Genomic DNA, 26400 nt, shown 5'->3' with positions numbered 1-26400 from the left:
AATGGGAGACAATGCCAAAGGTGGTTGAGAATGGCAGAGCTAAGATCCTGTGGGACTTCAAGTTCCAGACTGAGAAGCAGGTGCTGGCTAACCAACCAGACATTGTGGTGGTGGACAAGCAACAGAAGACAGCAGTAGTGATCGATGTAGCAATCTCGAGCGACGGCAATGTCAGGAAGAAAGAGCATGAGAAGCTAGAGAAATACCAAGGGCCGAGGGAAGAACTAGATTGAAAGTGGAAGGTGAAATCCTCAGTAGTCCCAGTGGTAATAGGAGCCCTAGGGGCTGTGACCCCTAAACTGGGAGAGTGGGTCCAGCAGATTCCAGGAACAAAATCTGAGATCTCTGTCCAGAAGAGTGCAGTCCTAGGAACAGATAAGATCCTGTGCAGAACCCTCAAACTCCCAGGGCCTCTGGTAGAGGACCCTAGCTTGAGGAAGACACACACCACACGAAAAGTCATCAATCCATAACATGCCACAGCATGTCAGGTTTATACAACAGAGAATGAGAAAGATAATTTAATCTGTTTGCTGCTCATTCTTTTGGGTCCATGATTGCTGCCATTTTGTCCTCCAGCCTATCCAATTATGCAGTGTGCTTCATGATTTCAACCAACCAACCGACTGACCAACCGACCAACCAAATCAATCAATAAATCAATCAGTCAGTCAGTCAATCAAGCTGTTGGTGTCATCCATATGAAGGTTGTTTAGAGAGTTAAGAGTGGTGGTGTGATTGCAAAATAAATACAACAGAGACCAATCTTACCCTAGTACCCTGAAGCAAGGATATCAGAAATGTTGTTAAAGGAGGAGCGCCAAGAAAATAGTCATGTATTGGCGTCCGGGTAGCGCTGTCATCTATTCCGTTGCCTACCAACACGGGGATCACCAGTTTGAATCCCCATGTTACCTCCAGCTTGGTCGGGGCATCCCTACAGCCACAATTTGGCCGTGTCTGCGGGTGGAAAGCCGGATGTGGGTATGTGTCCTGGTCGCTGCACTCGCGCCTCTGGTCGGTCGAGGCGCCTGTTTAGGGGGGAGGGGGAACTGGGGGGAATAGCGTGATCCTCCCACCTGCTACGTCCCCCTGGTGAAACTCCTCACTGTCAGGTGAAAAGAAGCGGCTGGTGACTCCACATGTATCGGAGTAGTCTGCAGCCCTCCCTGGATCGGCAGAGGAGGTGGAGCAGCGACCGGGACAGTTTGGAAGAGTGGGGCAATTGGCCAGATACAGTTGGGGAGAAAAGGGGAGAAAGATACCCCAAAAAAAAAAAACTAGTCAGGTATTTAATGTATTGTCAGGTAAAAAAGATGTTGTGCACAACACTAAAAGAGTAGCAGCTGTTACCAGGGATGTACTGTGACACTCGGGGTGTATTTTTCAGCAGGTAAAGGTTAACGTCTGATAATGGGAGGCACTTGTTTCACTGCAGCCCAGCTTTTTCAACCCAGTGTTTTATGATAAAAAAGCTCATGGGTGCGACTCGTGTTGTTGTGCAAAACTCACACAATTCACAGTAACAGTTAACCTGCGTTGTTTCAAAATACAGGCTCATCAAAAATGAACTGAATCAAGTTGAATTGTACGGAATTAAAATTTGGTTTTGACATCAAATTTTGACCTTAAAATTTGGGACTCTGAGATATGCAAATGAGACAAAAGAACATTTTGTGGGGGCCCGCCCCCCCCTTTTTCTCCCCAATTGTACCCGACCAATTACCCTACTCTTCTGTTCATGTGCACAGATGCATGGAATGAAACGATGAATACATGTTCCTGACCCTGTACCTTTTGTACCGGCCCGGTCTCTGCTCCACCCCCTCTGCCGATCCGGGGAGGGCTGCAGACTACCACATGCCTCCTCCAATACATGTGAAATCACCAGCCATTTCTTTTCACCTGACAGTGAGGAGTTTCACCAGGGGGACGTAGCGCATGGGAGGATCATGTTATCCCCCCCCCCCCAGTTCCCCCTCCCCCCGAACAGGTGCCCCGACCGACCAGAGGAGGCGCTACCCACATCTGGTTTCCCACCCGCAGACACGGTCAATTATGTCAGTAGGAACGCCTGACCAAACTGGAGGTAACATGGGATTCGAACCAGCAATCCCCGCGTTGGTAGGCAACAGAAGTGTTCTTTTTTAATTATTTTGCAGAGGGGTTAACTCCCATCTGAGCTGATTAACATTTGACCCCAGAGAGGAAGGTTCTCCCACAGTGCATTGGGAGTTTAACTGGTGTTTCATTAGGAAACCTGCTGCTTCCAGTACCTTCACATTTATGCTGTCATCATTTAAATTAGACGCTACTGAAAGTCGGTGTGCCAGGATGAAAAGAAAGACACTAACACACCCAGTGTTAGTGGTTCTGCTCCCACCGGGGCAAACTGTACCTGTAATGGCACCGACCATCAGCTGCAAAAAAAATATCAGCCAATTGCGGCATGATCCCCAGAAACTTTCAAAAAAAGATAAAGTTGTAGACGAGGGACTTCAGCTGGACACCAGAGAGCAGGTCTTAATGACCTTAGCATGGCGCCAACATATCCCATCATCCTTGCTATTGTTGGGAATTACACTTGCGAGCCAGCTCAATAGCAGTTGTGTTCAATAGAGGTTTATTCGAGCTGCGTTCAATATTGTCAATCAGCAGCCATTTGCTGTTGGTGGGAAGTGTTTCTTGGCCGAGTTCAGTATAGGGGAGCATAATCTGACCAGGAGCAGATTAGTAAAGATTATCACATTACAGTCACTGTTACAGCCCGGCGCTGCGACAAGCTGCAGGGAACGAAGCCATAATGTAAGCCTTATGGCACAGAACCAGCCTGGCAGACAGCCGGGCTATTGTTCTGACTGTAATGTGGTTAATGTGGGGCTGATAAGGTGAGCCGGCACACGACTGCTGAACTGGACTTCCCTGTTCTCATGAGTTCACTACGAACAGGAGAACGACTACAAAAGGTTCAGGATCAGGAACAAGTATTCATCGTTTCATTCCATGCACCTGCGCACATGAACTGAAACGAAACGTCGTTCCCCCCAGTCCACAGCAGTGCAACGCAAACACAAAAACACATCCAAAAACTGCAAGAACACACATATCCAAACTACAACAAACTACAAAAACATATATCCAAAGTGTCCAAAATAAAAAATCGCTTTCCAAGAGGGCGAACGCCAGCATGACTGTCGGCTCAACCTGCCCCGCTTCTGCATCCTGTCAGACCGCCCTCGGTGTTTCCTCATCAGGCGCAGCTCCAGGCAGGGCCGTGGTCCCGGCAGACCAGGCTCTCCCAGCCCGATCCAGCACCAGCTCTCCCAGCGAGATACCTTCAACACACCTCTCCGCACGCCACATGACGACACCAAAAACACAGTCACCACTAGGCGAGGCCGCCGCCAGACCGCTCTCAATGTTATCAGAACTGCCGGTCTGCATGGGCTAGCAGTTAGCTTAGCCTGCCCCACTGCCGCGTCCTATCAGACCGTCCCACGCGCTACGTCCCCCTGGTGAAACTCCTCCCTGTCAGGTGAAAAGAAGCAGCTGGTGACTCCACATGTATGGGAGGAGGCATGTGGTAGTCTGCAGCCCTCCCCGGATCAGCAGAGGGGGTGGAGCAGAGACCGGGACAGCTCATAAGAATGGGGTAATTGGCTGGGTACAACTGGGGAAAAAAAGGCCCCCCCCCCTCAAAAGAAGAAAACTGAAAAGAGAGAAGAGGTTGGGAGGTTTTTGCTATTTGTGTGTTTGAGCATTTGAGAAACAGAAAAAGACGGAGATTGTATGTGTTTGTGTATGTGTGTGTGTGTGTGTGTGTGTGTGTGTGTGTGTGTGTGTGTGTTTGAGGTCAACTGGAGAGTCGTCTTCCCATTTGTGAGGGATCCATCAGTAGTGTTTTCTGAGTCATGCTGAATATCCAGTCAGTTCTGCTCCCTGCATCAAGTGACTGCTTTAACCAGGCTGTACTCCACACACAGAATCAGACTTGTGTTCATCACCACTGATGTGACGAGCCGTTCAGAGGTGCGTTCAAGTGTTTAGAGAGCCAAGTGTTTATCAAGGCTGCGTTCAATAATGCTGAGCGGTTTCCTAACACGGCTTCCAATTAGAGGCTCTCATGTGTATGCACACACGTGTGTTCTCTCTCTTCTCTCTCTCTCTCTCTCTCTCTCTCTCTCTCTCTCTCTCTCTCTCTCTCTCTCTCTCCCTCTCTCTCCCTCTCTCTCTCTCTCTCCCTCTCTCTCCCTCTCTCTCTCTCTCTCTCTCTCTCTCCCTCTCTCTCCCTCTCTCTCTCTACCTCTCTCTCTCTCTCTCTCTCTCTCTCTCTCTCTCTCTCTCCCTCTCTGTCTCTCTCTCTCTCTCTCTCTCTCTCTCTCTCTCTCTCTGTCTCTCTCTCCCTCTCTCTCTCCCTCTCTCTGTCTCTCTCTCTCTCTCTCTCTCTCTCTCTCTCTCTCTCTCTCTCTCTCTCTCTCTTTTACACACACACACAGACACACACAAGAATAACTGCCAAGTAGACCGATTGAGAGTCGGATTACCAGTCACTCATTTTCATTGGATTACCCGCTCAGCCTATCAGGGAAAAGCCCATTAGTCGCCATAGAAACAGAAAGGAGGTCTAATTACAACGCAGATTGAAAGAAGCAATCAGTGAAGCAAATAAACAGCTGAATGACAGCAAGCCCTCTTTTCTTCTGGGTATTTACCCTGTGGAGGTTCTCTGACCTCATAGTCTGTTTATTTTTTTCATTTTTTTTTTTCCAAAAGGATTTTATTTGAAATTGTTTCTGTTTGACTCTGTGGTGAAGCCTGGCTGATAACTAGACTGTCACTTTTGGAGCAGTAAACTGCACAAGTAAAACTACAGCGTAAAGAATGACTCGTTTGGTTGAGTTAGCAAGAGCATCTTAGTTACCAGACAGACTGAGACGTGAGGTTTTATTCCAGTTGAGGCTGAAAATGACCTGTTCCCTCTGTGGTCTTTTATCAGACTCTGATCACCTGTGACAGGTGTGATGGGACAGGTATGATGTGATAGGTGTGACGGGAGGGGTATGATGTGTCAGGTGTGACATGACAGGTATGATGTGACAGGTGTGACGGGACAGGTGTGTTATGACAGTGTATTAGCAGTGTATTAGTAGTGTATTAGCAGCTGTGTTTGCAGTGTATTAGTAGTGTATTTGTAGTGTATTAGCAGTGTATTAGTAGTGTATTAGTAGTGTATTAGTTTATTAGTATTATATTAGCAGTGTATTAGTAGTGTATTAGCAGTGTATTAGCAGTATATTAGTAGTGTGTTTGCAGTGTATTAGCAGTGTATTAGTTGTGTATTAGCAGTGTATTAGCAGTATATTAGTAGTGTGTGTGCAGTGTATTAGTAGTGTATTAGCAGTGTATTAATAGTGTATTAGCAGTGTATTAGTAGTATATTAGTAGTGTGTGTGCAGTGTATTAGCAGTGTATTAGCAGTGTATTAGTAGTGTATTAGCAGTGTGTTAGTAGTGTATTAGTAGTGTGTGTGCAGTGTATTAGCAGTGTATTAGCAGTGTATTAATAGTGTATTAGCAGTGTATTAGTAGTATATTAGTAGTGTGTGTGCAGTGTATTAGTAGTGTATTAGCAGTGTATTAGCAGTATATTAGTAGTGCGTGTGCAGTGTATTAGCAGTATATTTGCAGTGTATTAGTAGTGCACAGTGCACACTGTGTGACAGAACACTGCACACAACAGCAGTGTAGATGCCAAACATCACAACATCAATAACATGAAGTGCATACCAACTATACTTATTGTGTCATTGAACACACTGAACTGAAATCTGTTTAAGACAGGATTTATTATGTATCGATCTGAGGGGCTGGGGAATTGATAAAGTATCGTGAACAAAATACCGCAGTACTGAGCTGTACCCCTTTTTTTGCAGCCCTAATACACACACACACACACACACACACACACACACACACACACACACACGCACGCACACACACACGCACACACACACACACACACACACACTGAGGGCTGGGTTGACTTCTTGCAGGGAGCGGATGCCTAACATCTGTCCAATAGATGACTGTTACGCAATATAACATGCCTCAAACCACACACACACACACACACATACACAGGCTGGCATACAAACACACACACACACACACACACACACACACAAGCTGGCATACACACACACACAGGCTGGCATACAAACGCGCACACACAGGCTGGCATACAAACACACACACACACACACACAGACTGGCATACAAACACACACACATGCACACACAGACTGGCATATAAACACACACAAACACACAGGCTGGCATACAAACACACACACACAGGCTGGCATACAAACACACACACACAAACATGCCTGAATCAAAGAGAGAAAGGTGTGTGTGTGTGTGTGTGTGTGTGTGTGAGAGAGAGAGAGAGAGAGAGAGAGAGAGAGAGAGAGAGAGAGAGAGAGAGAGAGAGGGCTGTTGGTCCAGTCCCAACAACTGTCAGCCTGTGTGCTTTCAGATGATGTGCCCTTGAGCAGGGCAGTGAAGTCATGGTGGCTGTAGGGACTTGAACACTGTTTGTTTTTCCTGTTGGTCTTCATACAGTAAATAAGAAATGGTGTTTAGAACTGACATCCCAGCACACTTCTGATGGAGCCGTGTCCTTCATCCCTGTTGTCATGGAGACCTCATCAACCAGCTTACTGACTCTTATCTCTTTTAATTCAGTTGTGTTTTTTCTTCTGACTCACACCAGTGTTTTATGTTGTTCTGCTGGGTTTTCTTTACTCTGTTTTAAGGAGTGTACTTTATGACTCATTATTTTCTCTTTTTTCTGTTTTTCATTTTGTCTTTTTTCTTTATTGTCTTTTTATCTGTGCATTAAAGTGCATTACAATTTAACATCTGAAATGTGCTATATGAATTATCCCCCCCCCTTTTTTTTCTCTCCAACTGTATTTGGCCAATTACCCCACTCCTCCGAGCCGTCTCGGTCGCTGCTCGGCGGAGGGCTGCAGACTACCACATGTCTCCTCTGATACATGTGGAGTCACCAGCCTCTTCTTTTCACCTGACAGTGAGGAGTTTCACCAGGGGGATGTAGCGCGTGGGAGGATCACGCTATTCCCCCCCAGTTCCCCCTCCCCCCCAGGCAGGCGCCCCGACCGACCAGAGGAGACGCTAGTGCAGCATCCAGGACACACACCCACATCCGGCTTCCCACCCGCAGACACGGCCAATTGTGTCTGTAGGGACGCCCGACCAAGCCAAAGGTAACACGGGGATTCGAACCGGCGTTCCCTGTGTTGGTAGACAACGGAATAGACCGCTACGCTACCTGGACGCCCTTATATGAAGGAATTTTGATTAATTGATTGATTGAACTTATCAGATGAACACTCCAGCATTGGGCTGAAGTTGGTGGGGGTGTGTGAATTATCTCTCAAACCTGCCTTAGAAGTCATTCAGTCCATTTAGGACAGCCTGGTCTTTGTTTGCCTCACCATGGGGGGGGGGGGGTCTTCCATATCAAAGAAGGTTGAATTAGTTCATCTGGACACGACGTTTATTGACGGATACGGTTCATCACTCAGCTAAGTGACCTCTTCAGTCTAAACTGACTGCAGGTACCCCCGCCCTTGTAATCCCCACCCCTGCAGTTCAGACTGAAGAGGTCACTTAGCTGAGTGATGGAACGTATCTGTCAGTAAACGTCGTGTCCAGATGAACTGATTCAACCTTCTTTGACTTTCTTACCTGGATTATTGAGCATGCATCAAGGCATGGTCTTCTATAGTTGGTGATGTCTTACAGGCCCCTCCACCCTTTGTTGGCTGAAAACCCATTTTCAGCTTTTAAATGTAGCTTCTTTTAGCCTCTCTGATCTCCTTTGGCAGTGAATTTCTGGCCTGCATGTACAGGCCTCTATCCCCACTGCTGTAGGCATCCTGCTTGGCCTGTTGGAGTTGTCTTAGTTTGGCTGTGAACCATGGCTTGTTATTGTATGTGCAGAAGGTCTTGGTAGCCACACGTGTCTTCATAAAAGCTGATGTAAGATGTCACCGTGTCAGTTAGTTCGTCCAGGTTGCCATTTGTAACTTCGAATACTCTCCAATTGGTGCAGTCTAAACAGTCTTGCAGTTCCTGCTTTGCCACGCTGGTCCATTTCCTCACTCTTTTCACCACAGGCTTTGCAGATTTTAGTTTCTGCCTGTAGGTTGCAATAAAATGAACCAAACAGTGATCAGAGTGCCCAAAGCTGCCTGGGGGACAGCGAGATGTGCATCTTTAAGAATTGTAGTCCAGTGTGTTATTTTCCCTGGTGGGACAATTACTATTCTGTCTGTATTTTGGTAGTTCATGGTTTAATTTTGCTCTGTTAAAGTCCCCAAGGATTATAAGACCATATGTTTTTGTTCCAAGCCGGTAATCTGGTCAGCCAGGGTTTGCAGTGTGCCATTCACGCTGTCCTTGGTTGGGATGTAAACACCAACCAGGATGAAGGATGAAAACTCCCGCGGTGAATAAAATGGCTTGCAGTTTATGAACAGTGACTCCAAGTTCAAGCTGCAGTGTTTACTTAACACTATGACGTCTCTACACCAACCTTCGTTTATATAGAAGCAGATTCCGCTGCCCTTTGCTTTTCCCCATAGTGCCATAACACAATCCGCTCGGTGTAGGCAGAAGCCCGGCAGATGTAATCCGCTGTTGGGGTGGCTTCACTGAGCCAGGTTTCAGTGACACAAAGGGCAGCAGAACATGTAATGTCTTTGTTCGTCCCGTTGAGGAGAAGCAGCTCATCCAGGTTTTTGGGGATGGTGCAGAGCTTTGTCAGGTGAATCACTGGGAGTGCAGATCAAAATCTCTGCTGCCAGAGCCTCACCAGCACACGGGCGCACTTCCCCCGTCTGCGTCGCCTCCATGTCCCACAGAGAGCTGCTGTTCCTCCAACTCCTTCTTCTTCTTTCAGCTTCTTCCCTGTTTCCCAGGGGTCGCCACAATAGATTTGATGGTTTCCATCGGTACCCTGTGAGGGCACAGCACCGATGCTGGTCTTATCGATCCGCATAATGATTTGGCAACATTTTACACCAGATGCCCTTCCTGAAACAACCACTAACCCTGTGGACGGGGGCACAGGTAAAGCGCTGGATGCCATCCCAGTATTCATGGATTTATAGCCATGCCTGTTGCCATTGCTGTACCTCCAGCTAAGATTTCCAAAAAACTTTCCGGGTTTATGAAAACTGAGGAAGACTATCAGGGGTAAACTGCCTGATGTTAAGCAGTTCTTCTCTAGTGAAAGTAATCAGGTTTGAATAAATGGGCACACAGAGAATAAACAAAAAAAATAAAGTACTAGAGGGCGCTGTACCGAGGCTTCGGTACAGTGCATGACTGCAACAAACGATGCCATGATGCAATGGTGTCCATCTACGTAACACACGTAACACGTCTCCTCCATACGCCACAACATGGATTCAGACATTTTAGGTCATGTTTTGTTTTCGCTGGCTGTGATGTCAGTCTGTGCTGTATGATCAGTGCAGGACGTTATAATGGCATCGTAGGCTATCAACACCAAATCAGATGTGACGCCAACAGATGTGAACATGGAACCAATCATTGAATACCGACGTCATTAAGCCCCACCCACCACCACGAACTTGCTGTGTTCAGCACGGTTATCAAACGGTGCCGAAAATCCAGAAATTAACACGGTTTGGATCCATTCCATGCCAGACTGTACACTAATTCCATCGGAAAGGTTTCTTTTTGTGCACAGAACCATTCAGCCTTGCTGTGGAAAAACAACGTTTGTATTTTCCTTCTCTGATTTATCCGTTTTTCCTCAGCTCTCGCTGTCTCTCCTCTAATCTGAGATACGCATGCACACACAAAAACAAACGCACATGCACAAACCACAGGACTACATCTGTTCATGCTTTAAAACCCTTCCTCTCACATGCACACACACACACACACACACACACACACAGTGTCTGAGTGCAGTTTGGTGAGCCGGTGAGGACCTGATAGAGGCTTGCTGGGACTCGTGTCCTCTGTTTATCTTTATTTCTCTTCAGCCAGCAGCCACCGTCACTCTGGCAGCTCGTCTCTCATCGCAGCACACAGGATCTCTGCCGGTCCTCCTGCTAAATGATTGACAGCTTACAGTGAAACACCTCGTGACAGAAAAGATCTCTAGTTCCTGTTCTACACTTTCACAAACTGGCTTTTTAATGAATCCATTAAAATAATTTCATGTTTATTTTAATGACTTTCTGTTAAAATGGATGCTAAAGTGGTTATCCATATTTTTTCCATGTTAAAAGTATTATTTTTGATACTTTTCCCACTGGCATTTTTGAGCAACAGCCATTCAGTGTTTTAGTGCTGTGTAATTGTTCCCCTATATGTTATTTTCATTGATGCCCGTGGGGTCCGCCATTCTCATCAACTTTTCAAATCTAATTGTGCTTTCACAGGAAATGTGTAGAGTCTGCCACAAAAGGAAAAGAAGGGAGTTGCGTACTGAATGCAGAAGAGCAAGTGATAATCACTAAAATGCAAAGCTAAACATTATCCAGTTTTTAATAAGGTTTAATGAAATGTTTTATATGGAAAGATATGTTGCTCGTTGTTTCTGTGTTGGATGACATTGTTGATTCATCATTGTTGACTCAGGAAGAGGAAGCAGGGCTTGACTCAGGCTGTGTTCAGTCGGGAGGGGAACTGCTGACGCAGACTGGGGATGTTGTCGGACAGTGGAAAGAACACTTTGAGGAGCTCCTGAACCCGGCTAACGCATCCTCAGTGGAGGAGGTTGAGTCTGAGGACTCGGGGGAAGCCCCACCCATATCCCTGGCAGAGGCCTGTGAGGTAGTTAAGAAGCTCCTCAGTGGCAAAGCGCTGGGTGTGGATGAGATTCGCCCTGAGATGCTGAAGGCTCTGGACATTGTTGGGCTGTCTTGGTTGACACACCTCTTCAGTGTCATGTGGAGGTCGTGGACAGTACCTGTGGAGTGGCAGACTGGGGTGGTGGTTCCAATATTTAAAAAAGGGGAACGGAGGGTATGCTCCAATTACCGGGGCATCACACTGGTCAGCCTACCTGGGAAAGTCTACTCTAGGGTGCTGGAAAGGAAACTCCAATCGATTGTCAAACCTCGGATCCAGGAGGAACAATGCAGATTCCGGCCGTGGAAGAACGGACCAACTCTTTACCCTTGCGGAAGTGCTGAGGGGGGCATTGGAATTTGACCAGCCAGTCTACATGTGTTTTGTGGACTTGGAGAAGGCTTACGACCGTGTACCCTGGGGCACTCCTCAAGGGGTACGGGGTACCGGGGCAGTTGCTACAAGCCATCTGATCCTTGTATAACCAAAGTGAGAGCTGTGTCCGCATCCTCGGCACAAAGTCAAACACGTTTTCGGTGGGTGTCGGACTCCACCAAGGTTGTCCCTTGTCTCCGATTCTGTTTGTGATATTCATGGACAGGATCTCAAGGCGCAGCCAAGGTGAGGAGTGTGTCCATTTTGGGAACCTCAGAATTGCATCTCTGCTCTTTGCAGATGATGTGGTTTTGTTGGGTTCGTCAGAACCCAACCTCCAGCATGTACTGGGGTGGTTTGTAGCTGAGTGTGAAATGGCCAGGATGAGAGTCAGCACCTCCCAAGTCTGAGGCCATGGTTCTCTACCAGAAAATGGTGGATTGCTCCCTCTGGGTTGGGGATGAGTTGTTGTCTCAAGTGAAGGAGTTCAAGTACCTTGGGGTCTTGTTCACAAGTGAGGGTAGAATGGAGCATGAGATAGACAGGAGGATTGGTGCAGCATCCGCAGTAATGTGGACGTTGTACCGGACCGTTGTGGTGAAGAGGGAGCTGAGCGAGAAGGCAAAGCTCTCAATTTACCAGTCAGTCTTTGTTCCAACCCTCACCTATGGTCATGCGCTTGGGGTAGTGACCGAAAGGGTGAGATCGCGGATACAAGTGGCTGAAATTAGTTTCCTCCGTAGGGTGTCTGGGCTCAGCCTTAGAAATAGGGTGAGGAGCTCGGACATCCGGAGGGAGCTCGGAGTAGAGCCGCTGCTCCTTCACATCGAAAGGAGCCAGTTGAGGTGGTTCGTGCCTCCTGGACACCTTCCTTTGGAGGTTTTCCAGATACATCCAGCTGTGAGGAGACCCCGGGGTAGACCCAGAACTCGCTGGAGGGACTACATGTCCAATCTGGCCTGGGAACACCTTGGGATCCCCCAGGAAGAGCTGGAGGGTGTTATTGGGGAGAGGGATGTCTGGAGTGCCCTACTTAGCTTGCTGCCACTGCAACCCGACCCCGGAGAAGTGGCTGATGATGAGATGAGATGAGATGACATTGTTGATCAGTCTGCTGTCTAAAAAATATGCATGCCACTGTGAGATTGTCTTGCTCGTGCTGCATAAAAATTTGTGACCATCAAATATTTCCGCACGTTCAAGATCATGTTCGTTTCGATTGAATCTCTGGTACTGGCGAAATGAAAACAAACTATTGTGACTACCAGATGATGCCAAATCCACCAAAACTAAAGGAAGTAAGAATAACCACTCTGTTTTGTAAATTGACCTTTTACCATTAGTTGTATGTCATGATAACTGTGTCTCTATACTGTTATCTCTGAGTGTGTCTGTCTCTCTGTCTATTTCTCACTGTATTTTTCAACCCCTATCTGTCTGTCTGTCTGTCTGTCTCTGCAGTGTGTGTGCACAGGTTTCACTGCTGTGAGGTGGACACTACAGACGGTTTGGGTCAGGCTTGGTGGAGGTTGAGGAAGACCTGCTACCAGATTGTTGAACACAGCTGGTTTGAATCCTTCATCATCTTCATGATTCTTCTCAGCTCCGGAGCTCTGGTCTGTCTGTCTGTTTGCCTGTCTCTATCTATCTATCTATCTATCTATCTATCTATCTATCTATCTATCTATCTATCTATCTATCTATCTATCTATCTATCTATCTATCTATCTATCTGTCTATCTGTCTATCTGTCTATCTGTCTCTTTATATATCTATCTATCTGGCTATCTATTTGTCTGTCTGCCTGTCCTTCAATTCAGTTCAATATGTGCTTTATTGACATGACATACATTTGTGTACATATTTCCAAAGCATGTACAACAACAACAGCACAACACAACAATGATTATAATAACAGCAACAACAACAATGATCCTTCTATCTATCTATCTAGCTAGCTAGCTATCTAGCTATCTATCTAGTATTTGTCTCTGTCTGTTGTCTATCTGTCTTTATCTTGCCATCTCTCTATCTCTCTATCTATCTGTCTGTCTGTCTGTCTATAGCTATTGATTTCTTCACCTGTCTGTCTACATTTCTCTCTTTTTCTTATAAAATACATGTCAGAAATATTTGTTTCATCTATATGATGATGATGATGATCATCATTATTAGAATGATATACTGTATGTTGTTTTTGTTGTGTGGCACTTGTTAGAAATGAGTGTATGTGTGAGAGTGAGAGAGAGAGAGCTAAATGCTTCTAATGAGCATAACCTTCAACTGAAGCCCCGTCTTCATCTCCCCATCGGTCCGTCTTCCTCCAGGCTTTTGAGGATATCTACATCGAGCAGAGGAGGGTGGTAAAGGTGGTGCTGGAGTACGCTGATAAGATCTTCACCTACATCTTCATCCTGGAGATGTTGCTCAAGTGGATTGCCTACGGCTTCAAGAAATACTTCACCAACTACTGGTGCTGGCTGGACTTCCTCATTGTGGATGTAAGTCCCTGATTGGTGGATTGACTGGTTGGCATGTTTAATGTGTGTGTGTCGGTGTTTGAAGTTATCATAACAAGAGGGGTATCATTCAGTAATTAAGCCAAGACGGCTTTTAAATGTAGCAATGCTGAATGTGGCTAAATACTTTGTAGTGAGTGTAAATGCAGCTAAATACTTTGGCAGTAAACACTTTCAGCAGAAATGAAATCCTCATAATCCCAAAGGATGTCCTTGGTAGTATCTTGATGTGTACCTGTACAACAATTACCAGTACACGTGCACTTACAGATATACACTGCATGGCTAAAAGTGAGTGGACACTGAACATCACACCCATATCTGCTTGTTGAACATCTCATTGTAAAGCTATGAGCATCAGTATGGTGCTGGTCCCCCGTCCGGCCTCCAGTCTTCTGGGAAGGCTTTCCATTAAATGTTGGAACATGGCTGAAGGGATTCGCTCCCATTCAGCCACAAGAGCATCAGTGAGGTCGGCCTAGAGAGTGATCCTGTCTATCATCACAGAGAGGATCACAGTATGATGATGGTGGTAGTGACCCTGAGGTGATGAAGGTCATGAAAGTTTTAAAAAAAAACTTGCTTTTACTAGCTTGGTGAACTTAGATGGACTAATGGCTTATTTATCTTTTTATTATATGTCTTTCTTTCTTTCCACATGTATCACGTCTAAATCATGTCAGCTCAGCCAGTCAGACAGACAGACAGACAGACAGACAGTCAGTCAGTCAGACAGACAGACAGACAGAGTGTGCTCAGGGTGCTCATGGAGCAATCGGGAGCCTTGGAGAGGAAAGGACAGCCAATGAACACTAAGCAGGCAGACATAACATCACAGACCCCCGGTCATGTACAGGATGTTCTTTAGTCACTTCCTTCAAGGGGAGAGACAGAGACAGACAGACAGACAGACAGAGAGAGAGACAGAGACAGAGAGGGACAGAAAGAGAGAGAGAGAGAGAGAGAGAGAGAGAGAGAGAGAGAGAGAGAGAGAGAGAGAGACAGAGAGGGACAGAAAGAGAGAGAGAGAGAGAGAGAGAGAGAGAGAGAGAGAGAGAGAGAGAGAGAGAGAGAGAGAGAGAGAGAGAGAGAGAGACAGAGCAATACTGACGGGTTAATGGGAAATGTCTGACATTTAAAATTCTGTCTGACTTTGAAACAACCAACCTGAGAGGCTCTGACCAGTCTCTCCATCACAATCTCTTCACCTCTTCATTTAAAACTAGCTCCATGATTATCGTCACTGTCTCCTGTGTAGGGCTTGGTAAGACGAGTGTCATCTGACCTCCATTCACAGTGAGTGAGAGGCTGTGGTGTCAGCAGCTTCCCTCCCGCCAGACATCAAAACATGACTGAGCCCGAGCTTCTCTTGTACATGTTGTGCGTTTGGCTGTGGTTAGACATGGAAACATTGTGTGTTCAGTACCATTTTTCCTGGGAGAGTTTCCAGACAGGAACCATTAACATGAGCAACTGGGACAGCGTTGATGATCTGGATGTTCATGTAGTAGTTGTCTTAAATACACCTGAGACAGAGAAGTAACAGAAGGGAAATTAATTTGCTTGTAAATTTTCAGGACTTCATCTTCAAACACTCATAAATTGCACACTCATGTGGCAGGGGCGAGAGAGAGTGAGGGAGAGAGCTAGTGAGAGAGAGAGATAGAGAGAGAGTGAGTGAGAGAGAACAAGAGAGAGATAGAGAAAGCAATATCCAAACACCCTCCAACCAAACAACAAGCAGACTTTTCACTCTCTCCTCTGATAACATACTGTCTCTCTCTCATTTACACACACACACACACACACACACACACACACACACACACACATACATAAACATCATCATCATCATCATCATACACTGGCGGACACCCCATACACACAAGTACACACACAAACACACGCACATAGATTTCATGCACTGTGCACAGTTATAAAATGGCTAGGAAACACACACACACACTCACACACACACACACACGCACACACAAGGAAACTGACACTCCATCTTTTTCTTTGTCTCTTGCTCTCTGTCTCTCTCTGTCTGTCTCTCTGCATCTTCATAAATGAGACAGTGTGTTGTGAGGCTTTTAACTTGGCTGTTGGCTGTGCTTCAGGGATGGATGGAGAGTGAGAGACAGAAAGAAAGAAAAGAGAGAATGACTCATTAGAGCAGGGAGAAACCAAATCATAAGCATCTGACACAGGAAACAAGCTAAAATGATCATTATTGACAGTAGTAGTACCAGTAGTAGTGGTTAGAACATTAATAGCTGTAACACAAGTACAGAATCAGAACCATGTTTATTGGCCATGTAGGTTTACACATACATGGAATGTGACTCTGGTTCCGTGGCTCTCTCTGTGTACTTGACATAGAATAACAACACTACAACACAACAATCTTCACATATGTTCACAAATATTGACTTACACGAGTGAAATAAGCAGTGATAATGTGCAGTGGCGCAGAGAATATATCAGAGATGCTGAAATAGATGTTAGCAGGTTTCTTACACGTGCCTGATGGACAGTGGTGCTTGAAAGTTTGTGAACCCTTTAGAGTTTTCTATATTTCTGCATAAATATGACCTAAAACATCATCAGATTTTCACACAAGTCCTAAAAGTAGATAAAGAGAACCCAATTAAACAAATGAGACAAAACTATTATACTCGGTCATTTATTTATTGAGGAAAATGATCCAATATTACATATCTGTGAGTGGCAAAGGTATGTGAACCTTTGCTTTCAGTATCTGGTGTGACCCCCCCTTGTGCAGCAATAACTGCAACTAACGTTTCTGGTAACTGTTGATCAGTCCTGCACATCTGCTTGGAGGAGTTTTAGCCCATTCCTCCGTACAGAACAGCTTCAACTCTGGGATGTTGGTGGGTTTCCTCACATGAACTGCTCGCTTCAGGTCCTTCCACAACATTTCGATTGGATGAAGGTCAGGACTTTGACTTGGCCATTCCAAAACATTAACTTTATTCTTCTTTAACCATTCTTTGGTAGAACGACTTGTGTGCTTAGGGTCATTGTCTTGCTCCATGACCCACGTTCTCTTGAGATTCAGTTTATGGACAGATGTCCTGACATTTTCCTTAAGAATTCGCTGGTATAATTCAGAATTAATTGTTCCATCAATGATGGCAAGCCGTCCTGGCCCAGATGCAGCAAAACAGGTCCAAACCATGATACTACCACCAGCATGTTTCACAGATGGGATAAGGTTCTTATGCTGAAATGCAGTGTTTTCCTTTCTCCAAACATAACGCTTCTCATTTAAACCAAGAAGTTCTATTTTGGTCTCATCCGTCCACAACACATTTTTCCAATAGCCTTCTGGCTTGTCCACGTGATCTTTAGCAAACTGCAGACGGGCAGCAATGTTCTTTTTGGAGAGCAGTGACTTTCTCCTTACAACCCTGCCACGCACACCACTGTTGTTCAGTGTTCTCTTGATGGTAGACTCATGAACATTAACATTAGCCCATGTGAGAGAGGCCTTTAGATGCTTAGAAGTTACCCTGGGTTCCTTTGTAACCTGGCTGACTATTACACGCCTTGCTCTTGGAGTGAACTTTGATGATGGACCACTCCTGGGGAGGGTGACAATGGTCTTGAATTTCCTCCATTTGTACACAACCTGTCCGACTGTGGATTGGTGGAGTCCAAACTCCTTAGAGATTGTTCTGTAACCTTTTCCAGCCTGATGAGCATCAACAACGCTTTTTCTGAGCTCCTCAGAAATCTTCTTTGTTCTTGCCGTGATGCACTTCCACAAACATGTGTTGTGAAGACCAGACTTTGACAAATCCCTGTTCTTTAAATAAAACAGGGTGCCCACTCACACCTGACTGTCATCCCATTGATTGAAAACACCTGACTCTAATTTCACCTTCAAATTAACTGCTAATCCTAGAGGTTCACATACTTTTGCCACTCACAGATATGTAATATTGGATCATTTTCCTCAAGAAATAAATGACCAAGTATAATATTTTTGTCTCATTTGTTTAATTGGGTTCTCTTTATCTACTTTTACAACTTGTGTGAAAATCTGATGATGTTTTAGGTCATATTTATGCAGAAATATCGAAAATTCTTAAAGGGTTCACAAACTTTCAAGCACCACTGTAGATGTAAGTAACAGAATGTACCAGTGACAGTGTTAAGCGTTCATTTGAATGACAGCCTGTGGAAAGAAACTGTTTTTATATCTGGTTGTGATGGGGTAGGTGGCGTGGTGGCGCAGTGGTTAGTGCAGTCACCTCACAGCAAGAAGGTCCTGGGTTCGAGCCCTGGAGTAGTCCAACCTTGGGGGTTGTCCTGGGTCGTCCTCTGTGTGGAGTTTGCATGTTCTCCCCGTGTCTGTGTGGGTTTCCTCCGGGGGCTCTGGTTTCCTCCCACACTCCAAAGACATGTAGGTCAGGTGAATCAGCCGTACTAAATTGTCCTTAGGTGTGTGTGTGTGTGTGTGTGTGTGTGTGTGTGTGTGTGTGTGTGTGTGTGTGTGTGTGTGTGTGTGTGTGTGTGTGTGTGTGTGTGTGTGTGTGTGTGTGTGTGTGTGTGTGTGTGTGTGATGGCCTAGTGGCATGTCCAGGGTGTCTCCCTGCCTGCTGCCCAATGACTGCTGGGATAGGCTCCATCAACCCTGAGAGCAGGATAAGCAGTTTGGATAATGGATGGATGGATGTTTTGGGGTACAGTGCTCTGTAGAGCCTACCAGAGGAGAGGAGTTGGAACAGGTTGTGACCAGGGTGTGATGGGTCTACAGTGATGATGCCTGCCTGTTTCCTCAGTCTGGAGGTGTATATGTCCTGAATGGAGGGCAGGTTGGCACCAATGATTTTCTCTGCAGACCTAACTGTCCGTTGTAGTCTGTCCCTGTCCTGTTTGATGGCTGATCCAAACCAGACAGTGATGGATGTGCAGAGGACAGACTGGATTATTACAGTGTAGAACTGAATCAGCAGTTCCTGAGGCAGGTTGAATTGCCTGAGCTGGTGGAGAAAGTACATCCTCTGCTGGGCCTTTTTGATGATTGTGTCTATGTTGGATGCCCACCTTAGGTCCTGGGAGATTGTGGAACCCAGAAATCTGTAGGTTTTCACCACACACACCGTGGTGTTGAGTCTGGTGAGGGGGGGGTCAGTGTTGGGGGGCTCCTCTTGAAGTCCACCGTCATATCCACTGTTTTGAGCGTGTTCAGCTCCAGGTTGTTATGGCCGCACCAGAGTGCCAGTTGTTTTAGTGGTATTAACTGTAGTAGTAGCAGTCATAGTACTCCTAATTTTTGTATCACCTTCAGTATCAGTGGTATTTGTATTTTGTATTAGACTGTTACCATCAGTAGTGTTAGCATTAATATAAATCACCATTAGTACCAGTATTATTACTATTGGACTTGCAGAACTACAGTATCTTAGGAGCAGCATCATGCTTCTACAGTGGATAACTTTCCCTTTATTTTTCAGTGTTTGTTGATATGATTTGATGTATGACACTATCTTTTTTCTTTTTCTTTTTTTTTTTTTTTTTGCTTACCTGTACTCCCTGTGTGATTCCAGATCTCATCAGTGTCGGATGAACATAATAAAGTAGCAGAAAGGCTTCCAGTCACTCCAGTTCTTGGTGTAGAAGGAACTGCCTCGCCACCTCTGTGACAAGGCGAACCAAGCCAACACCTGTTTTCCCGGCACACACATGTATATCATGTGACTAACACAAGCCGACTCCTCCCCCCTCTCGAAGTAGCATTTGCCAATGTTGCTGCTTCTTTGACTCTGGCCATAGTCGGATCTTGCGAGACCGAGGCGCAAACCCCGGTCCCCGGTGGGCAACTACATCGACACAAAGCTGATGCTTAGACCACTGCACCACCACAGAGGCACTCAGCCACTTTAAAATGGTGTGCAGCTGAACTTGCTTCTGTGTGAAGTACCAGCATGCTTTAAATCAGCAGTAATAATTCCTGTGCCTAAGAAGGTCATTGTTAGCTGTTTAAATGACTACAGTCCGTTGCCTTAACATCTGTTGTAATGAAAGTGTTGAAGCGTATAGTATGTAAACATCTGTCCAGTGCTGGTTTCCCAATCAGTTTGCGTACAGCACCAGTAGCAGTAAATGATGCTGTATCTCTCTGTCTCCACTCCATCTTGCGGCATCTAGAGGCGCCTGCCTCCAATTCTCGGGTACTGTTCATTGACTGTAGCTCAGCTTTTAATACAGTAATACCCACAAGGCTATATAACAAATTTTGCAGCTACGTTTCCATTAGTCTTTATGTCTCTGGCTCTTGGACTTCTTACTGGGAAGAATACAGATTGTCAAGTTCAACCGTAGATTTTCAAACTCATGGCATTAGCACAGGTGCCCCTCGGGGGGGGGGGTCCTCTTACCTCTGCTCTACTCATTGTACACCAATGACTGTATTTCACACTCTGACACTGTAAAAATGACTAAGTTTGCTGATGATACAACACTGGTGAGACTGATTTCCTGCAGTGATGAGACAGCTTATAGAAAGGAGGTCTCCTCTCTTGTCGACTGGTGTAGCAATAACAATCTGGAACAGAACAACAAAACCAAAGAACTTGTGGTTGACTTCCGTAAAACTCAGGGAGAGCTACTACCACTGAGAGAGTGGATCATTTCAAATTCCTTGGGATTACAATCCCCTCCCCCCTGAAATGGGAAGACAACTTCACCACCATCCAGAAGACGGCTCACCAAAGACTATTCTTTCTAAGGCAGCTTAGGAAATTTGGAGTGTCAAGGGTTACAGTGTTATGGAAAGTGTGCTCACTTTCTCAATAACTGTGTGGTGGCAGTACTACAGCCCACGAGGAAAAACTGTTGGGCTGAGTCGTGTCCATAGCTTCAAAAATAACTGGCTGTGAAGTTCCCACCATCTCTGAATTATACCATATTCACATTCAGTGGAAAGGTTTTAAAATATTGAAGGACTCCTCACACCTAGCCAACCTCCTATTAAGTCATCTCCCTTCAGGTAAAAGACTCCGCAGTATCAAGACCAGAACATCTTGCTTCCACAATAGCACTTAACAGTATGTTTTTGTGGACATCCCTTGTATGTATTGTGTGGTTATATATTTACTGTAGTTTTATTATCTCTGAGCACACTGAAACAAATTCCAAATCAACTGTCAAGTTGATATGGATATAAATTATTGAATCTTAAATCTGTTGTCATTGCTGTTTTTAGTATTTCTCAGTGAATGAAAGAAAAGATGCAACCCAAACTTTGAAAACTGCAGTGGTGCTGAGGCAGAAAACGAGCGCTCTCTGCGAACCCGCTAAACTTTTGTTTGTTTTTGCTTGTGAATGAATTTGATAGTCCATCATGTTTACCCGAATGTCTTGAAATTTGATGTGCCATAATTTCTTTCTTTAATTTCAATAAGTAAAAAAAAAAATTCTATCTTCTAGTCTACACAGTAACATGCCATGTATGTTGAGATATTTGTGGGAGATTGCAAGGTTTTTGAAGATGTTTTGGCTTGGTGTATTTCCATTTTTGTCCCCTTGGTTTTTTATATCACTGTGGAATGGGGGATATGGACTTATACTGAATGGACTTGTGTATAGAAAGAGGATAAATGGGATTCATTTACCTCTCAAGGCCAGAAAATAAATCAGGTTAGCTGGCTCACCTTCACCTGCTGCCGTTATGCTTTTTCTCTCTGACTGTGAGCTTATTGGTGAGTCCATCAATCAGACCAAGTCTCCACTTTGCTCCAGTCTCTTTTAGTTTACTCTGATAATTAGTAATCCTAAGTAAAACTCCCTCATAGAGCTCAATGTTAGGGATGCTGGCCCGTGCCATCACCATGGAGCAGATCATCACCAAGCATGGTCGACCGCTCCTAGCCTGTCTGCTATCCTGATGGCCATACACTCACTCCCTGAAGGTCTAGCTAGCTTGGAAGCTAATGCACTTGAATCTCTCTTTCTCCCCCTGTGTCACCCTTTTCCTCTCTGTTCCTCTTCTTTATTCTCTCTTCCCCTCTTTCTGTCGCTCCATCTGTCCTTCTCTCTCTCTCTGTCCTCTAGGTGTCGTTGGTCAGTTTGGTAGCTAATACGCTGGGCTACTCGGACTTTGCAGCCATCAAATCCCTGCGGACGCTCAGGGCCCTCAGGCCGCTAAGGGCCCTCTCCAGATTTGAAGGCATGAGGGTAAGAGTCAGTATTGTTGAACCAAACAAACCTGGACACCGGTGTTGAATATGATTTCTGTCGGAATTGCTCCCTGAAATTTTACAAGAAAAGAAAGATGGCTTCTGCCACACACACAAACACACACACACTTACTTGCTTAAGGTTGTCCGTCGTGTCCGACGATGACAATTTTGCCTCTGTTACTTGTGAGTCTTCTTACGGCTGTAAAGCCCAATCCGCGATCCACACTGTTTGCCACAGACAAAACAGGTGAGAGCACTGACTGGGGGTGTAGGTGTGGTACTAGCTTCATGTTTCTTTAGATTTCTCCTGGTCCGTCGATCACCTCGGTCTTCTTCAAGCTTTTGCACCCCTTGTTGACAGAGCTGCCGCCAGATGGAGCGTTGGGTGGCAGTGTCCTCCAGCTGTCTCGGGTTCAGGCTGCACTTTTTTATGATGGTCTTCAGTTGGTCTTTGTACTGTTTTTCTGGCCCCCTGTCAAGCGGCGGCGGCCAAGCTGTAGCTGGCCATACAGCACTTTACGTGGTAAGCGCTCCTTCGGCATCCTGATGACATGACCAAGCCAGCGAAGTTGGTGCTGGGTAACAGTAGCCTCCATGCTGATGCAGTTGGTCTTGCAGAGTATTTCAGTATGGGGTACTCGGTCACGCCAGGTTATCCTCAGGATGCATTGTAGGCATCTGATGTGGAAGGCCTCAAGCATCCTGAGGTGGTGGCTGTACAGGGTCCATGCCTCACTGCTGTAGAGGAGAGTCATGATGACAACTGCCAAGTAGACAGATATTTTGGTGTGGAGGTTGAGATCTTTGTTTTGAAAGACCCTTCTCCTAAGTCTACCAAAAGAGGATGATGCTTGCTTAATCCGGTTTTGTATCTCCCTGTCGATGCTGCAGTCGTCAGAGAGGAAGCTGCCCAGGTATTTGAAGGATTCCACTGTTGCGAGTGGTTTGTTGGAGATGGTGAAGGTTGGTGAATACGATGGAGGAGTAGATGCCTACTGGCATACTACTTCAGTCTTTGTCACATTTATAGAGAGCCCCAGCCTACCATGCACCCTTGCAGCAGCTGCAAGGGTAGCTTGCAGTGCCTCTGATGTGTGGGCAACAACAGCACAGTCATCTGCATACTGTGGCTTGATGATGTGCTCACATGTCATTTTTTGTGACCGCTTGGAGCCTACGGATGTTAAATAGGTTTCCATCTAGTCTGAAGTCCACAGTAACCCCACTGTTCTTCCTGATTTCCTCGTGGAGCAGCAATGTCACACACAGGAGGAAGATGTTAAAAAGAACTGGAGCAAGGATGCACCCCTGACATACCCCGGTGCACACCCTGAAGGGCTCAGATTCCTGGCCTCCAATGGTCACACGTGCCGTCATCCCCACATGAAATCGTTGAAGGATGTTGACAAACTTTTGTGGGCAGCCAAACTTCAAGAGGACGTTCCATAGGATGTCCCTGTTGACTGTGTCAAAAGCCTTTGACAGGTTGATAAGGCTATGAAGAGGTTCTGGTGTTGCTCCCTACACTTCTCCTGGAGTTGCCGTGCTGTGAACACCATGTCCACAGTACTCCTATTCCTCCTGAACCCACACTGTGACTCAGGCAACAGCTCCTCTGAGATGTTTTTTACCAGCCTGTGTAACATGAGTTTGGCCAGGACTTTTCCAGCAGCAGCCAGTAGTGAAATGCCACGGCTGTTGCCACAGAGGGACTTGTCTCCTTTGCCTTAATATATGGAGATGATGTTAGCATCCCTCCACTGCTGAGGGACAGTTTCGTTCTTCCATATGTGTGAGATGAACAGGAAAAGTGCACGGGTGCAGAGGTAGCCTCCCTGTTTAAAAATCTCTGCAGGGATACTGTCAGGGCCAGGGGTCTTGTTAATTTTCAGTGACCTAACTGCACAATGAACCTCTTCAAATACCCAGTTACCATGTGCGGCCACGAGGAGGCACTGCAGGAGTCTTGGCGGTAGAAAGGCTATGTACTGGCAGGGGAGACTTACGCACTCGGCTCCTCTTTTCACCCCCGCAAGGAGGGCTAGCCGGCGGCGGTAGCTGAAAGCAGAAAGTAGCAAGCAGATGCAGCATGCAGTAACTACAAGCACTACTACCCCAGTACTACTGCACTGACGCATCACACACGCCTTGTGCACGCCTGTGCGCACACATATCATCAGAAGCATCTTCCAAAACTGTGTTAAAAGCCCCGTATCTGCACACGCAGAAGATGTTGGTGATTTAGCTCAACTGTAATGTAACTCGTGATGACATGAACCACGTGCTCCCGGTGTTTCCAGTCGGTGTATTTGATGCATATTCAACCCCTCTCTTGGCCTTGTTTGAGAAAGCAGTTTGTGTTTTTACAGTGATTCCTCTACCATGGTTGATCTGTTGGGCATTATTGCAACGTTCTCATTCTCATCCACCTCTGTTAAATTGCAGCTTGTAATATTTTAGTGAGAACAAGCCTGTGTTGTTGCTGTTTGCCGATCATTTTAAACCTGAACGTACGTCACACTGATAAAGCCAGACATCCTACCTGGGTCTGGAAAGTATTTAATTTCTTAGTTCTTGGAAAGCTCACTCTGGCACCTCAAAGGTCTTCTATGAATATGAATACATTTTTTACCCCCCCCCCCTTTTTTTTTCCTCCCCAATTGTATCCGGCGAACTACCCCACTCTTCCGAGCCACCCGGTCTCTGCTCCGCCCTTTCTGCTGATCTGGAGAGGGCTGCAGACTACCACGTCTCCTCTGATACATGCAGAGTCGCCAGCCGCTTCTTTTCACCTGACAGTGAGGAGTTTCACCAGGGGGACGTAGCGCATGGGAGGATCACGCTATTCCCCCCCAGTTCCCCCTCCCCCTCCGAACAGGCGCCCCGACTGACCAGAGGAGGCGCTAGTGCAGCGACCAGGACACATACCCACATCCGGCTTCCCACCCACAGACATGGCCAATTGTGTCTGTAGGGACACCCGACCAGGGCGGAGGCAACACGGATTCGTACCGCCAATCCCTGTGTTGGCAGGTAGCGGAATAGACCGCTACACCACCCAGATGCCCTTATTTTCATAGGATTTTAACAGAAACATAATCATAACAGAAATACTCTGAGACTGGGTCCTCAGACGTAGTGTGTTTATTGTGGTATTTTCACCCTACTGATCCTGCTGACGTTGGGGATACCTTTCTTCATTCAGGAAGACGAGAACAGTAGCTGTGAGTCCAAAGGATTGTAAATGGGAGGTGTTGGCTCTGCAGGACACTAACTGGGACACTGAGAAGACTGGTCACCATGGAGGTGTTGTGGTGTCTGCATGCAGTCCTTCTCCACCTCTCTTCTTCTTCTCTTCTACCCCTCCCCTCCCTTCTCAAGCTCTTCTTTCCTTCCATCACATCTTCTTCTATCTGGTTTAATGAGATTAGGCACCGCTGTGTCATTCCACAAATACTCTGTGCTCAGCACCATGCCACCAGCTCAGCACGGCATTCTGGGAGAAAGAGGTGCATCATGGGGACAGGCTGGAGTGCTGAGTGGCAGATTGCTTTGTGACAGCCTGTTAAGAACTAAAAACCCAAATCAGTGTGTGTGTGTGTGTGTGTGTGTGTGTGTGTGTGTGTGTGAGTGAGTGAGAGAGAGACTGCCAACATTAGTAACTTGCCGTCTTAGCAGTCTTTACAGAACACCAACAGGAAACTATCCATCCATCCATCCATTATCCAAGCTGCTTATCCCAGTTGGGGTCACGGGATGCTGGAGCCTATCCCAGCAGTCATTGGGCGGCAGGCAGGGAGACACCCTGGACAGGCTGCCAGGCCATCACAGGGCCGACACACACACATTCACACCTAGGGACAATTTAGTACGGCCGATTCACCTGACCTACATGTCTTTGGACTGTGGGAGGAAACTGAAGCACCCGGAGGAAACCCACGCAGACACAGGGAGAATATGCAAACTGCACACAGAGGATGACCCGGGACGACCCCCAAGATTGGACTACCCCGGGGTTCAAACCCAGGACCTTCTTGCTGTGAGGCGACTGCACAAACCACTGCGCCACTGTGCCGCCCCACAGGAAATTAAATCATCCCAAAAATATTAACCTGGATATGAAGTCTTATCAATCCGACTGATTCACCAAAAAAAAAAAAAACATACACACACATTCACTATCCGCCATGTTTCATCTGATTCCACACAGTAATAAACAGAAATACACGAATTTTCTCCAAGAAAATAGAAAAAAAAATGCAAGTTCATGCAAGTTCAACAGTAGAATAAGGTGTGCTTCCTGAATCAACAGCATTACAAGTTAAAGCTGAAATACATGACTTTTCTCCATCAATAAACATTCATGTCCTC

The 26400-nt window shown here is 46.1% G+C and overlaps 1 protein-coding gene across 1 annotated transcript in view; it reads left to right on the top strand.

The window, feature by feature from the left end:
* The window catches only part of scn5lab (sodium channel, voltage gated, type V-like, alpha b), a 283003-nt gene that overhangs the window by 233223 nt on the left and 23380 nt on the right, over nt 1-26400 (top strand). Inside the window, exons 23-25 of the mRNA XM_056299257.1 lie at nt 12759-12913; nt 13625-13798; nt 21902-22024. Coding sequence (XP_056155232.1) covers nt 12759-12913; nt 13625-13798; nt 21902-22024 — 452 coding nt within the window. The remainder of the gene's footprint in view (nt 1-12758; nt 12914-13624; nt 13799-21901; nt 22025-26400) is intronic.

Source organism: Lampris incognitus, chromosome 19 (assembly GCF_029633865.1).
Source record: "Lampris incognitus isolate fLamInc1 chromosome 19, fLamInc1.hap2, whole genome shotgun sequence".
NCBI lineage: Eukaryota > Metazoa > Chordata > Actinopteri > Lampriformes > Lampridae > Lampris > Lampris incognitus.
This window is presented reverse-complemented; position numbering and strand designations above follow the sequence as displayed.